The sequence below is a fragment of the Carassius gibelio genome, chromosome A9 (assembly GCF_023724105.1).
Source record: "Carassius gibelio isolate Cgi1373 ecotype wild population from Czech Republic chromosome A9, carGib1.2-hapl.c, whole genome shotgun sequence".
Lineage (NCBI taxonomy): Eukaryota > Metazoa > Chordata > Actinopteri > Cypriniformes > Cyprinidae > Carassius > Carassius gibelio.
The window spans coordinates 24,174,625-24,189,283 of NC_068379.1; the positions used below are offsets into that span (position 1 = coordinate 24,174,625).

General features: G+C 37.8%; 2 protein-coding genes across 4 annotated transcripts in view; one reads left to right on the forward strand and one right to left on the reverse strand.

The window, feature by feature from the left end:
• LOC128020036 (receptor tyrosine-protein kinase erbB-4) overlaps positions 1-14,659 on the reverse strand; it is a 295,490-nt gene that overhangs the window by 116,650 nt on the left and 164,181 nt on the right. For both annotated transcript variants that reach the window (XM_052606565.1, XM_052606566.1), the window contains exon 3: positions 4,415-4,601. In XM_052606565.1, coding sequence (XP_052462525.1) covers positions 4,415-4,601 — 187 coding nt within the window. The remainder of the gene's footprint in view (positions 1-4,414; positions 4,602-14,659) is intronic.
• LOC128020041 (uncharacterized) overlaps positions 1-14,659 on the forward strand; it is a 455,114-nt gene that overhangs the window by 34,028 nt on the left and 406,427 nt on the right. The window lies entirely within an intron of this gene.

Consider the following 14,659-nt stretch of genomic DNA (forward strand, 5'->3'; position numbering starts at 1 on the left):
CTGTAAATTATTCACAGTTCCTGAATACAACATCAGTAAATTCAGTGCTTTTATTATTATTTTTTTTTAAAAATGTTTTTCTAGCTGAGTTTGGGCAAGATTTCCCCATCCCATTTAATCAATACTGACTACAGATATTGTCATATTATTAATAATAATATTATAAAAATGAAGTGTGGCCAAGTATGGTGACTCAAACTCAAAATCTGTGCTCTGCATTTAACCCATCCAAGTGCACACACACCATGAATATTGCTGCGGTGCCTGGAGAGCAGTTGGAGGTTCAGTGGATGAGAGCACATGACAGTTCTTGCTGGACCTGAGACTCAAACCCACAAACTTAAAGTTACAAGTCTGACTTTCTAACCATTAGGCATCAACTGCTGCAATGCAAGGCCCTTGTGTAATGCACCGTTACCTTAACTATGCACGATATACAGAAATCAAGTGGAAGTGAAAGATGATGATTACTACCAAGCAGAAAAGAATTTCATTTCTAATTATTTACTAACTTTTTTAATTAACTGAAACTAAGTGTTATGATAGAGTAGCAATGTAATCTTCAGGAGAACTTTGAAGACACATCTGAGGTACCTTTTTCTAGTATGTTTGCTTTTGCCTTTGAATACAAATTCCTTTGACAAAATATAATTCAGTGTCCTAGCAAATTTAAAGCATCACATTTGGGCTCCTCAAAGGTGCTTGCGGTCTTTTAAACTCATTATAAACCAGTAAATGATCTCTCCAGCAATGATGCTGATTGACAGAACAAGTTTACAGTATGTTTAGAATACACTGCACTCACTCCAAAATAGATGATGATAAGTCACACAACTGCATTAGGAACTATACTTCTTTTTATGTATATTTAGCCTTTTGCTTTGCAGCACCTGAAGGAGTTTCAGAAGATGCTTTGAAACAGCAACATTAATTTAATTGCAGGTAAGTGACAATTTATTTGTATCCACTGACCAATAAGGCTTGTATTTTGCTGTCTGTCTTGATTGGTGGACTGGCGTATAGGGGACATTACAGTTATGGAGGATCTGCCTCAAAGCCCAAGGCCCTAGGAGGTAACTGCCTGCTCTGTCTATAGGTAGCACCGGCCCTGGTGGGTTTTATTCCATGTCAAAATACAAAGTGATAAAATGTATACTATAAATGCTAAACTGTAAACTGTTTTATTCCGGCAGCATTCTGGTCACTCACACTGAAGACTGACTGGTAATCAATACTTGATGTTGGTTAACTAATTGACCAGCTCTGGTCCAGTTAAGTTTCCAAAGTGTGGCCATAATAAATGAACAGACACAAATCCTCCTACCTCCAGCAACTAGTATAGTCTGTGCCGTTTTCAATGTGTGTGGAGGGACAGCTAAGGAGAAACAAACCACTTGACATTTTTCAAAGACAAAAGCAGTGCATGGTAAATGTCAGACCAATGCACTTACATTATTGTTTCCAGCCAATCTGAAAAAAGCGAAGCAGTTGTATAACAGCAATAAGCAGGTATTGTGAGGAAGAAACATTTCCAACTGGCCCTGGCATTGAAGCAGAAAGTACAGAAAAAAAAACAAACAAAAAAAAAACATCAAAACCCCCAACTCACCATCTCTGTTCTGAGTTATGTAACATGAATCTGCCAAATTAGATGTCAAAAATTGTCATTTGTATAGTCATTTATTAGTTTACTATAATAACAGAATCCATAGAGTCATATTGGGCCTCAATTGATCAACCCCATGGTGAAAAAAAAAACAATTGAAAAACCTATATATATATATATACAGTATTGTTCAAAATAATAGCAGTACAATGTGACTAACCAGAATAATCAAGGTTTTTAGTATATTTTTTATTGCTACGTGGCAAACAAGTTACCAGTAGGTTCAGTAGATTGTCAGAAAACAAACAAGACCCAGCATTCATGATATGCACGCTCTTAAGGCTGTGCAATTGGGCAATTAGATGAAAGGGGTGTGTTCAAAAAAATAGCAGTGTCTACCTTTGACTGTACAAACTCAAAACTATTTTGTACAAACATTTTTTTTTTCTGGGATTTAGCAATCCTGTGAATCACTAAACTAATATTTAGTTGTATGACCACAGTTTTTTAAAACTGCTTGACATCTGTGTGGCATGGAGTCAACCAACTTGTGGCACCTCTCAGCTGTTATTCCACTCCATGATTCTTTAACAACATTCCACAATTCATTCACATTTCTTGGTTTTGCTTCAGAAACAGCATTTTTGATATCACCCCACAAGTTCTCAATTGGATTAAGGTCTGGAGATTGGGCTGGCCACTCCATAACATTAATTTTGTTGGTTTGGAACCAAGACTTTGCCCGTTTACTAGTGTGTTTTGGGTCATTGTCTTGTTGAAACAACCATTTCAAGGGCATGTCCTCTTCAGCATAGGGCAACATGACCTCTTCAAGTATTTTAACATATGCAAACTGATCCATGATCCCTGGTATGCGATAAATAGGCCCAACACCATAGTAGGAGAAACATGCCCATATCATGATGCTTGCACCTCCATGCTTCACTGTCTTCACTTTGTACTGTGGCTTGAATTCAGAGTTTGGGGGTCGTCTCACAAACTGCCTGTGGCCCTTGGACCCAAAAAGAACAATTTTACTCTCATCAGTTTACAAAATGTTCCTCCATTTCTCTTTAGGCCAGTTGATGTGTTCTTTGGCAAATTGTAACCTCTTCTGCACATGCCTTTTTTTTAACAGAGGGACTTTGCGGGGGATTCTTGAAAATAGATTAGCTTCACACAGACGTCTTCTAACTGTCACAGTACTTACAGGTAACTCCAGACTGTCTTTGATCATCCTGGAGGTGATCATTGGCTGAGCCTTTGCCATTCTGGTTATTCTTCTATCCATTTTGATGGTTGTCTTCCGTTTTCTTCCACGTCTCTCTGGTTTTGCTCTCCATATTAAGGCATTGGAGATCATTTTAGCTGAACAGCCTATCATTTTTTGCACCTCTTTATAGGTTTTCCCCTCTCTAATCAACTTTTTAATCAAAGTATGCTGTTCTTCTGAACAATGTCTTGAACGACCCATTTTCCTCAGCTTTCAAATGCATGTTCAACAAGTGTTGGCTTCATCCTTAAATAGGGGCCACCTGATTCACACCTGTTTCTTCACAAAATTGATGACCTCAGTGATTGAATGCCACACTGCTATTTTTTTGAACACACCCCTTTCAACTAATTCAACTAATTGCCCAATTGCACAGCCTTAAGAGCGTGCATATCATGAATGCTGGGTCTCATTTGTTTTCTGAAAATCTACTGAACCTACTGGTAACTTGTTTGCCACGTAGCAATAAAAAAATATACGAAAAACCTTGATTATTCTGGTTAGTCACATTGTACTGCTATTATTTTGAACAAAACTGTATATATATATATATATATATATACACACACACACACACACACACACACACACACACACATATATATATATATATATATATATATATATATATACACATACATATATATATACATATATATATATATATATATATATATATATATATATATATATATATATATATATATATATATATATACATACACTGTGTGTGTGTGTGTGTGTGTTTGTATATTATAGGATGTATATATATATACACAGCATCTTTTTAAAGAAATTAGCATGGATGCATTAATAGATCGACAGTGCCGGTAATAACTTTTAAACGGTTACAAAAATATGAATAAATGCTGTTCCTTTTAACTTTATTAATCCAAGAATGTACTGTAAGTAAACTGTAACCAATCAAAATAGCCTCTCTAGCTCTTTTAGCCTAGTTTATTAGCCTTTACCTCTGAAAAAAATGACAGATCTAAGCTATAATAAAGACTAGGTTCATATGAGAGCAATGCCATCATCAAACTGGTCAAGCTATAGCATTCCACTGCAAACCTTTCACTGAGTTTTATGGATCCAATTCCAGGTGCAGATATTTAGCTGTATTTCACTGCCAGCGTTGGCCCTCATACATCCACAAGCTCAAACACCAGCTAAGGCATTTCGGATGGAAGTTGTGAGAAATCGATTTAGTATGATATCCATATTCATGAATACTCCCCCTCTCTTTCCTGCGAGAGAGATCGGAAAGCACTCACCAACTTCATAAAGGCCGTGGCCAGTGAAATTTACTCAGTTACTACAGTTATTGATGCTGTGATGCATGATTTTAGAAGGGTTCAATGCAGTAAAGTGGATTTCAAAGCAAACGACAAACCATCTTTAACAACGACGTGATGATCAAAGCGATGTCATTTCTTCCACAATAAAATACATTCACAAAGATGAGCAAGACAGGGACTGAGAAGAAATGAACACACAGATCATGAGACCTGTGGACTCGTAGGCTCATATTGTACCTGTGAGGTTCTTAAGGCCAAGCTGATGGAGACCAAAGTTGCCGTCTCTGCGGTAGTTGAGAAAGATAGCCAGGGCGTAGCGGTCTTCATACAGCCTGGTGCCGCGGATAATGCGAAGATTCTCCAGGGGCAGATACTCAAACTGATTTAGTGCCACAAGCACATAGCCGGTCACCTCACGAATGGACTGCAGACAGAATAAAGCATAAACAATCAATAATCAACAAATATTAACATAATATTAACAAATAAGAATCAACTGGAGCTGCTGGAAATAAATTAACACGATTAAAAAGAGAGATTAAGGACAGATAGTCACAAAAATGTGCTATGTAAAATTAAATATTTTAACAGTGTGAGTGTGTATTCTAGATCATTGAAACCTAAAATCAATTATTTTAAACAGTTAAGTTTCATCTTTTATGTTGACTAAGGCAATCATAGACTTTATTTTGTTTAAAAAATAAATAAAAAAATCACAGGAGCACAAATCGCTCTGCATTTCCACCAGCTGCGCCTCACTAAAACCCGCCCTTTACACACCTCTCAGGAACAACGTCACGCAACCCCATCATTTCACCAACAAAGAGAAATTATAAGAAAATGAATATGAAATAAGTCACTGGAATTAGCGAGATGTTAAAAGCTGCCGTTTGTTTGCATTCTTTGAATATTTAAATATTTAAATCCAAAAGCATCAATGTTTTCCAATAATAAGTGATACATTGATCATAATAAACAAATTTATCAGGATTGAAAATTAGTCACACAGAAATAAAGTGGTATGAACATAGCCTACCCGCTTATTCAGTCGAGTCTGTTTCTGTCTATTTGTATCATTATATTTTTATGACATAAGCAGAGCTAATCTCTCGAGATGAGACTTACGACAGATAAAAATATGTTACTAAATAAATGCACAATTGTGATAGAGATTAAGAAGCTGACGTCTGTTTTCTTTAAGCGGTCGCATTTACCACGTTTACTATGGTAACATTAATGGCTAGCGTACAGAGTCTTTTACATTGACTATAAATATTTCCTCCTTGTATGGTGGTCACAATCCTCATCGGATCAAGTTATTTCGAACATTCGAGCATTTTGAGCTCAACTTATTTTAATAGTCTTTAATGCTAGTGTTATTGCTGTTAACTTTATGAAATGATCCGCCTAGCAGACGCTCTTCAGACGTGGAGAAACTCTGCCATAACCACTCATCTAGCCCCAGTTGGCCTGCTATGGCCCAAGGTTTTTGTCTGGCCAAAAAACCTAGGCCATTGGCCCCGAGGAAGCACCGACGAAGCACGATCAAGACCCAGAAGTGACAGTGGAAAGGCGACTGGCCCTGGCACACACTAGCAAACCCGCTTTTGGCCTGACAATGCAGATGCGACTATACAGTCATTAGCTGAAGTGTTGGGAGTGGGCAGAAGTCTAGGTAGCAGTAGGACACACTGAGCCAGAGGGTCTTTTCTCTCTCTCGGCCTTGTTCTTTCTTTCTTTTTTTTCTCTCTCTACCCTCTACTAGACAGATAATGATCATGGGGATGACTCAAATCCATCCAACCACATCTGTGAGACCCTCGCCGTGACATACTAGTGCCGTCACTGCGGCTGTCATTAAGGCAGACACAGTTTCATTCATTCTGACAGAGCGCCTCCTGCTGTGAATGATGACACTGAATGTGTGTGTGTGTGTGTGTGTTGGGGGGAAGAATTACCCCTGAGGAAGCGATAACATCAGGGAATACTCTCACAGATAACCGTCAGTTAGCGTGAGCTTCATTTTGGAACCCATGTGGCGTGACAGGGCCGGTCCTGCCACTGTCATCCTCCGCCATGTCCGGCTAATGGGCAGAGACGTGAGCTCTTTTTAGCAGCGGCGCTAGAAGGGCAGTCAGAGCCTCAGTCATTTATCCAGGCTAATGAACTGTTCTAATAGCTGCAGGGACACTGCAGGAAGCACTTCCTGAGCATGTACGGGGGGTATCACTGATGTGCGCTGCGAGGATTGTGTCAAGTGGGGTTACATGGCTTCTGACGAGAAGGCACATAGAGCAGACCAGCTAGAAATAGCATCTATGCAGTTGTATGCAGAATCAGTGCTACATCGGTACACCCCGTACAGAGTATGATACTGCTTCATCAAGAGCGTAATGCATTGACAGACCATATTTCAACTGTAATGCTAGGAAGAATACTCTACTTGTTTAAATACTGTTGAGTGAATGTACAGCTCTCTCTTCCACCTTCAATACCAAGACTGAGGTGTCCTTGAGCAAGGCACTGGACCCCCAACTGCTCCCTGGGCACCTCAGCACACTGAATGCAAAACCTTATTCTGTGTGAACACACCCTTTTAACAGTCTTTTAGCAATCAGAATGATTAATATATTTATTATAAAATCTGCAATACACCATGGGCAAAATGTTACAAAAACATGTTTTGTGAAATTAAGGTCAAACATACTGGGTGCATCAATTCTAATATTCTATAATATCAATATCCTCCTCCACCCCACCCCACAAATAAAAATAAATAATTTTGAGCAAAAAAAAAAAACCTAAAAATCTGTGAGCAAGGAGCATAAAAAAATGCTGTTACTCCACTCCACTCACATACTCTGATCCCATCATGGCATCTGAATTTGGATGAAAGTACAAATACCAGCCAAGCCTTTGACCTTGCTGCGGTCCCTCCATTTCCCCTTCCTCTCCTTATGGCCAAAAAAAAGCCAATGCACTCGCCACATTCTGCCAACAACCTCCTCACCCCCGGCCCAGTTACCTAGCAACCCCTGGAACCTGCTGCTGTTTAAAAAGACATGAAAGAGAGGGGGAAAGTAGAGGGTGGAGAAAAAAAACAGCAACATCTTTGTTGTACTTCTCCTAATTTAATTAAAGGATTACTTTTCAGAGATTTTCCACACAGCCTATTTGGATTCCCGCATTCACTTTCCAGCTCCATTTAATTCCTCTTTCTCAAACTAATTTGTTATTTTCAAGCCAGTGGATCGATACTTTCCAGAGAGGAGAAGAGAGCGGTGGAGAGGGAAAGGACAGGGCCCTCTTTCTTCTTGCTCAATAATGAAGCACATAAATAAAGGTAAACTTGTTGTGATTACAAGCACAGTTTATAGCTAATGACGTGGCATCAATGAGGAGCTCGTTCCACCTGTTGTTAAACATAACACACCCAACCAGACCATCTATAGAGATCAGTAGGCACACATAGCCATGCATTATCCTATTGCAACTTTTACGGTACCTTCACCTCTAACGCAAAGGCACAGTTAGCACATCTGGGACATCTTTGTTCATTTGTATGAAAATAAATGTCGATATTTTTGTTTATGTTTCATTTTGGAGCAAGTTTTCTTTTCGTGTTGCACTCAAAGCGATCAATCCTCTGCAGAGTGAAAGACAAACCCTTTGACTACAATGCACACTTACAGCTATTACTTTAAAATTCAAAGCTAAAGTTTTGTTTTTGTTTCCCCCCACCTCTAAACACATATCTAAAAAAAGTGTACAATTTCAATTCATGGTTAGGTCTATATTTGTAGTCCAAACTATTCATCTTTTTCAGGCAAAGCCTTGCCTTGTTTTCATTATGAGGATAAATCATTTATCTAAGTTATCTAAATAATGTGATTTATTAATGTGCTGCAAAGCTGAACTTCCAGTATAATTTATCCAGTCAGAAACATAAATCTCTTTATGCATCCTCTCATCTTTACATATCCTAACTGCTGTACTGTATGTATAAACTGACAACAGACGCCAAAGGTACTTTTAGAAGCCAAAGAGAGAGTAGGTACTTACCCTAAACTTACCCCTGAACCTACCCCTAAACCTAACTCTACCCCATGTAGTTATCTTGTATTACCAGAACTTCCTTAGATAAGTACACTGAAAGTACATGTAAGTACACGTACTGTAAAATAAAGTGCAACCGAGATTCTTATAAAGGTGGTCTAATAGAGCACTTAAAGATACACCCAGCACCAGGAGCCATTTGGACCCCTCTGATGCCTGTTGAAGAAAACAGGCCTACAGTCCTGGGAAAGCCAATCTATAAATACAGTTTGTACACCTCCATGGAGAAGAGAGCGGGAGATACTGTATTGGGTTTGGAAGCTCTGATGACAGTGGTCCTTCTTCCAAATAGTTTTTAGGGAGCCCAAACTAGTTCTTCTATGGAAGCACTGTGAAAACCCCCTTTTGGAACCTTTTATTTTTAAGAGTGTGAAGAATTGGTGAATGAGACATTTGATTCTGTGGTAAAATATTGTGCGTAAAAGTCACAATTGTTTTGAGAAATCGCCTTGGGCCTTTCATTCAAACGCAGTCGGAGAAAACAGAAAGTGAACAAACTAAAAGAAAAAGACATGGACAGATTCCCTAGATTTCCCGGGATTCTGTCTTTTCTCAGTGGTAGAGTGTCGGGGCAGAGGAAGTGTGCCGCAAAAACAAAACCCTCTTTTCACTCCCTGAGACGTGCTCAGTGTGGAAATAAACTCCTGCAATCCACAAACAAGAGTAGAATGAAGAGAGAGACAGAGCTGGGATGGACAGTGAGATGAGGATGAGGCGAGCGGCAGGGCTGCAGTCGAGTGGATCAGAGTTGGTCCTCTGTATATTTTAATGCATAATTAATACTCCACCTGTTCCAGTTCAGAGAAGACACGAGTGGCTGAAAACGAGAGAGGAGGACAGACCAGACAAAGAGAGATTGAAAGAGATATAAAAGAGGGAGTGTAAACCTAAAGCAACACCATGACCCTGTGTATACCATTATGCTAATTAGTACTCATTTACATACATATAGATCTTGTTGTGTCTTTTGGAAAGGTGGGCGGAGACATACATAGAGGTTCCAGGGCTTGGATCACTGCGTGTCCTTATGCTAATGAATCCTACCCTTAGAAAATAAAAGCACAGTGTCTCTCCGCTACATTTCTATAGTAGCGGAGTTTTATAATAAGTACATATTTATCATTATGCAAATACTCATTCTGATTATTATAATTACTCATTAGCAAAGTTCTTTGACTCAACATCCAGGTGGCACTTTCTAATTTATGCCCTATTCAAGTACCAAGTACTCGAATCACAAATGTATTTCAATGTTCAAGTGATCCATGTTTTACTATATTGCAGTGGTTCTCAACCAGGGGGCCTCAAGAAACTTCCAAGGGGCCATCAAAAAGACAATAGGCAACTGCTATTCTTATAAATATACAGCGTGATAGGGAAAAAATTATTATTATTGATTTTTTTTTTTTTACATTAACTGGAATCTGAATCAGAGCCAGAATTCCCTGATTCCCATCCTGAATATTAGTATTGTTAGATCTAACTTATTCAGTTATGCAGTCCTGAACCCTCTCCACTCCAGCTCCATTTATCCTTTATTTCTTTCCCTTATGTTGACTTCAAATAGCGACACTTGAAATAAATAATGCTTGTCGATATTTTGATCCCACAAAGATGCCTCTGATGTGTTTCATCTCACCCTTCAACCAAAAAGGACGTTCTTTCTGGAACAAACTAAACAAAAGTACAACAAAACAAAGGTGCAATTTTATGAATAAGAATGTAAACAAACTCTTGAGCTATATTAAACCAATTAACTTCTTTAATAACATTTCTGTGTGGATATTTCTGTCACCAGAGAACAGCGTGTCATCTGTCTAATCTGTGTGGACTGACGGAGATGCTAGGCATCCACTGTGAGAAGAATTGTGAATGAGAGGCGCAGCGGAGCGCTCTGCTTGATTCTCATTGGTTTAGACAGTGCAACAGACTCATGTCAGGATCATTGTTAAGCAAAGCCTGCAGGATATGTTGATTACCACAAAACATTCTATGACAGCAAATATTTGAAACTCAGGCGCAGGCATGACAGACAGAGAAGTTTTCGCTGTAAATTCTTACTGCGTGTTAAATAAATTGATTGCTGCATTTCGAAATATTACCTGGCTGTTTGTACAGCTACAATCTGAAATAAACATATAAATACTGTTTATATTTGTGAGGCCCACATAGTGTATAAAAAGTGCCGTAGTGTAAGACAACAGAAGAAGGTAAGACACAATAAAACATTGTCTCCTCATATTTACTAAGAAGAATCCCACACACCGTGAAGTCACAAACAAGTGATTCAAACCTTTAAAGGGCAACCATGGGGAGAACCATTAAAAACAATACAATATTGATTTGAGTGAAACTAATCCCATTAAAGAAGAGGCTAGAGTAATATAAGAGATTAAACAAGCACAATCATGTAAAAAAAAATGCAGTGAAAAATGCATTTCTTTTTTGAATTAAAGAAATGAACACTTTTATTCAGCAAGAAATCACTGAATTAATCAAAAATTAAAGTAAAGACATTAAAAATATTACAAAAGCTTTCTTTCTTTCTTTTTTACTGTTTTCAACAACAACAGAAATAAATAAAGCAATAAAAGTTAAGATTACTGTAGTGGAAGCGTAATGTTTTTTTTTTTTTGCTACAAGTCAGAAGCCATCATGTGAAAGAAGAAATAAGCTGAGGTGATGTGCATTATTTGTGCATATGGCAATGGCAAATGCAATATCACTGAAAGGCAAAACATTTTTTTATATTTCCCATCTCTTCTAAATGTCCAGAGATACAGACGATTGCTCACAATCGTAAAATAACCGCATTTGTTGTAAAACACCATATACTTTCTTTAATAGCTGCATCTCCAGAGAGATCAACCTGTCATTTTAGTGAGGAGAAAGTCATATGTTCTGATGGTGGAGTGAGCTATCGCTAAGAGCTGACAGTACTGCAAAGAGACCCTTATAGTGATTCTTCCTGCTCCATCGTACTGCTGCTATGGACTGCTACCTCAGAAGCAGACAGCCGACCACCACTACAATGATGTCACCAATCATCAATGGAGCTTTGGGCTTTGTTTTAGCAAACATGCTTTTTCAAACCATCTGGCTCAGCGGAGTATTGATGCTACAACATGATAACTTTATATTTCACTGCCTGAAATATGTTTGAGAAACATGTCTGGTGCACGAGTGCTCCATCTGTGTGCACACAGACGCTGGTTATGGGTTACAGAACAAGCTTTTCCAGTTGTACTGATACATTAAGTTGTGCTAATATTGTGCTGCCTCCCATAGATGAGCGGTGTGTTTTACAATGCCGTATCAAGTTAAAATTAGTTATGGAAAAACATATCTTACCTGCAATGTGAATGTGAACAAACATAGGCTAGAAACTGAGTAGTTTGATTAAGTGACTCTTATGAGTTGGTTCAAAAGTAAATCAAGTACATCAAAAACATGCAGCATGACATTTCGAGTCTATTTCGATTGACTAACAAATTACTTTTATGAGCCTATAATTTTAATTTCCTATGTGCCGGCTCTTTTAAATGCATAAACATACAAAACGTACCAGTCTACTTTGATTTCGGAGGATTTTTATGAGTTGAACTATTACATGAATTATGAACATACAGGACAACCCAGCTTACTACAATTAGCGAACAAATAACCATTTATTTTAAGTGAATCAAAAAAATACAATGACCTAGAACTAGTGTTGCTCTCCTCAATGAAAATTATGACTAAATATCGTCGTCAAAGAACCTTTATCACATGACAAAAACAAGATGAGACACAACGTGAATGCTGGTCCTGTGACGATAACTATAATTAAATGCAATGTTGTTGACTAATAAAAATGAGACTAAATGTGGTTTACAAAATAAAAACTATGCTCAAATGTCTCTTCATTTTCGTTGACCAACATGAGATAAAATGAAATAACGTTATTTCGTCTCGTTTAGTCGCGTTCTTATTATTTTCAGTATTTCTGTTTTTTGTATCCCACTTCAAGGGCTGCATAAGGTTGCACTGAGCCCCACTCAGGGCATTATACACAGTCTACTTCAATTCACCAACGAATGACTCTTATGGAAAAAAAAAAAAAACACACACTAGTGTAGTTTAAATCACAGGAACATGGGCCGGTTCTTTTAATGAATAGAAATTATACAGCGCAATGAGTCAAGCCCAATTCCCAAAATAAATGACGCTCATGAGCCAGTTTTTTTTAATGAAAAGTTCAAAAAGACCAGTTTGAATCAGTCTGAAACACTGCCTGTATATTTAAAGCAAAAAAAATAAAATAAATATTTCTCTATTATTTAAGCAAAATAGATAGGGTGACCATATGAACCATTTTCCCAGGCTGCATCCTTGCCAGGACTTCTATATTGCCTAAAACATCCAAAGTAGTTTGACCAATAACATGCGGGTATGTTACATAATCAACCAATCGTGGCGTGTGAGAAGGTGAGATCTACAGAGAACGATCAGAGCAATGCAAATACACATACATGTTAGGTGTTTGTTCATTCATTCTTGAACTTGAAGCGTTGCTGCGCACCGATCATTGTACCAAAGTACCAAGAAAGTAATTTAAATGCATAAAAAGCCATCTGCTCTGCTCTCTATAGCTCTTATGAATGTCATACAATGATCGATCTGCACAGCACAAACAGCCAAAATCTGGATATTGTAGGCCATATATTAATATGGTCACCCTAAAAATAAACATTCTGACTTAAATGCACTGAACTCAGCTGAATCTAAACCGAAATGAGAGATGTGATCTGTCTGTCTGTCTGTCTATCTATCTATTAGGGCTTTGAAACTAAGCATTATGTACTGTTGCTCAGCTAATAATCAGCTTAATGGGAAGCACTGTCTTGACCAGCTGTATGTGGGTCCAGTCACAGGTGTGGAGCTCATTACAAGATTCTGGTTCTGATTGAGTGGGTGGTCCCTTCGGATTATACAGACTCTTTTACTGCACACTTTGAGAGGGGTAGATGGAGACATTCTAAGATGGAGGCTGGATGGGATTTTGTGTTAACAGCCTTGATTACTGCGAGAGAAAGAAAACCTGTCACTCTGCAGGAAGTCTGTCTTTTATCCTGCTTTCTTCACTTATCACCTTTTCCCTGCGGACTAAAGATCACAGCCGCAGAACTGCGGTGACATTAAATATGGTGCTCTTATCCTCTGTCTAGAGACATGCATGTGTGTGTGTGTGTGTGTTTCGATTTATTGTGATTTGCTGCTTGGATATATTTCATGAAAACAGAGTGTTTCCTCGGATGACTTAATGCAATCATTCATCTATTTGTTTTATCTGCACTTAATAAAAGCTTTCACTTCAGCACCCCACAATGAACCATGCTTGAGTTCTTATGGTATTGATTGGGCTCAACAGTAATTAAGAGCGATAGCCATCTCCTCCTGCTGACTCTACCCATGATACAGATCACTTCCCTTTGCTCTTTTCCCTCAACATGTGCTTGCATCTGCCACTGAAACTCTCTGCCTCTCTTTAAAGGAATAGTTCACCATGAAATAAAATCTGTCTTCATCATTTACTCAACAACAATGCCATTCCAACCCATTATATGTTTTCTTACCATGGAACACTAAAGGAGATGTTGGGCAGAATCTATTATGTTTTACATACAATAAAAGTTTATGATGATTTATACTTCCATGAAAAAAAAAAGTGTGCAAAAAAACCCAGAGAGAATTGTGCTTTTATATCTTTAAAAAAAAAGTGTCCATGTTTTTTTAACCTGCCATGCCACAATCAATCATGTGACAGATGAAAACCAATGCCATGTTTTGTCAGTTATATCAACTACAGATTTTAAAGTAATTATTAACACAATTTTAAATTACATTTGCTCCTCTAGCTATTAAAAAGTGCTTCAAAAGACTTGGAATATACAATACAATGAAAGAGGTCTCTTATACGCACAAGGTTACATTTATTTGATTAGAAATACAATAAAAACAGCTATATTGTGAAATACTGTTAGAATTAACTATTACTCTAGTCTTCAGTGTCACATGACGTCACATGTACGCTGATTTTGTGCTCAAGAAACATGGTCAATCTTGAAAACAGTCGTGTCGCTTAATATTTTTAATACTGGAATATCACTATGAATAATAATATAGAAACAATATCATTGGTAACAATGTCTTTCCTATCACATGTGTTTCTTTTAATGGATTCTTTAAACAATTTACAAACTAACAAACAACAATAATAAGTATATTACTAATCTTACTGACCACAAATGTCTGAACAGTGGTGTAGTCATTCACTATTGATTACTATAGACAAGGACGATTTCTTTTAATTTAAATGCATTATGG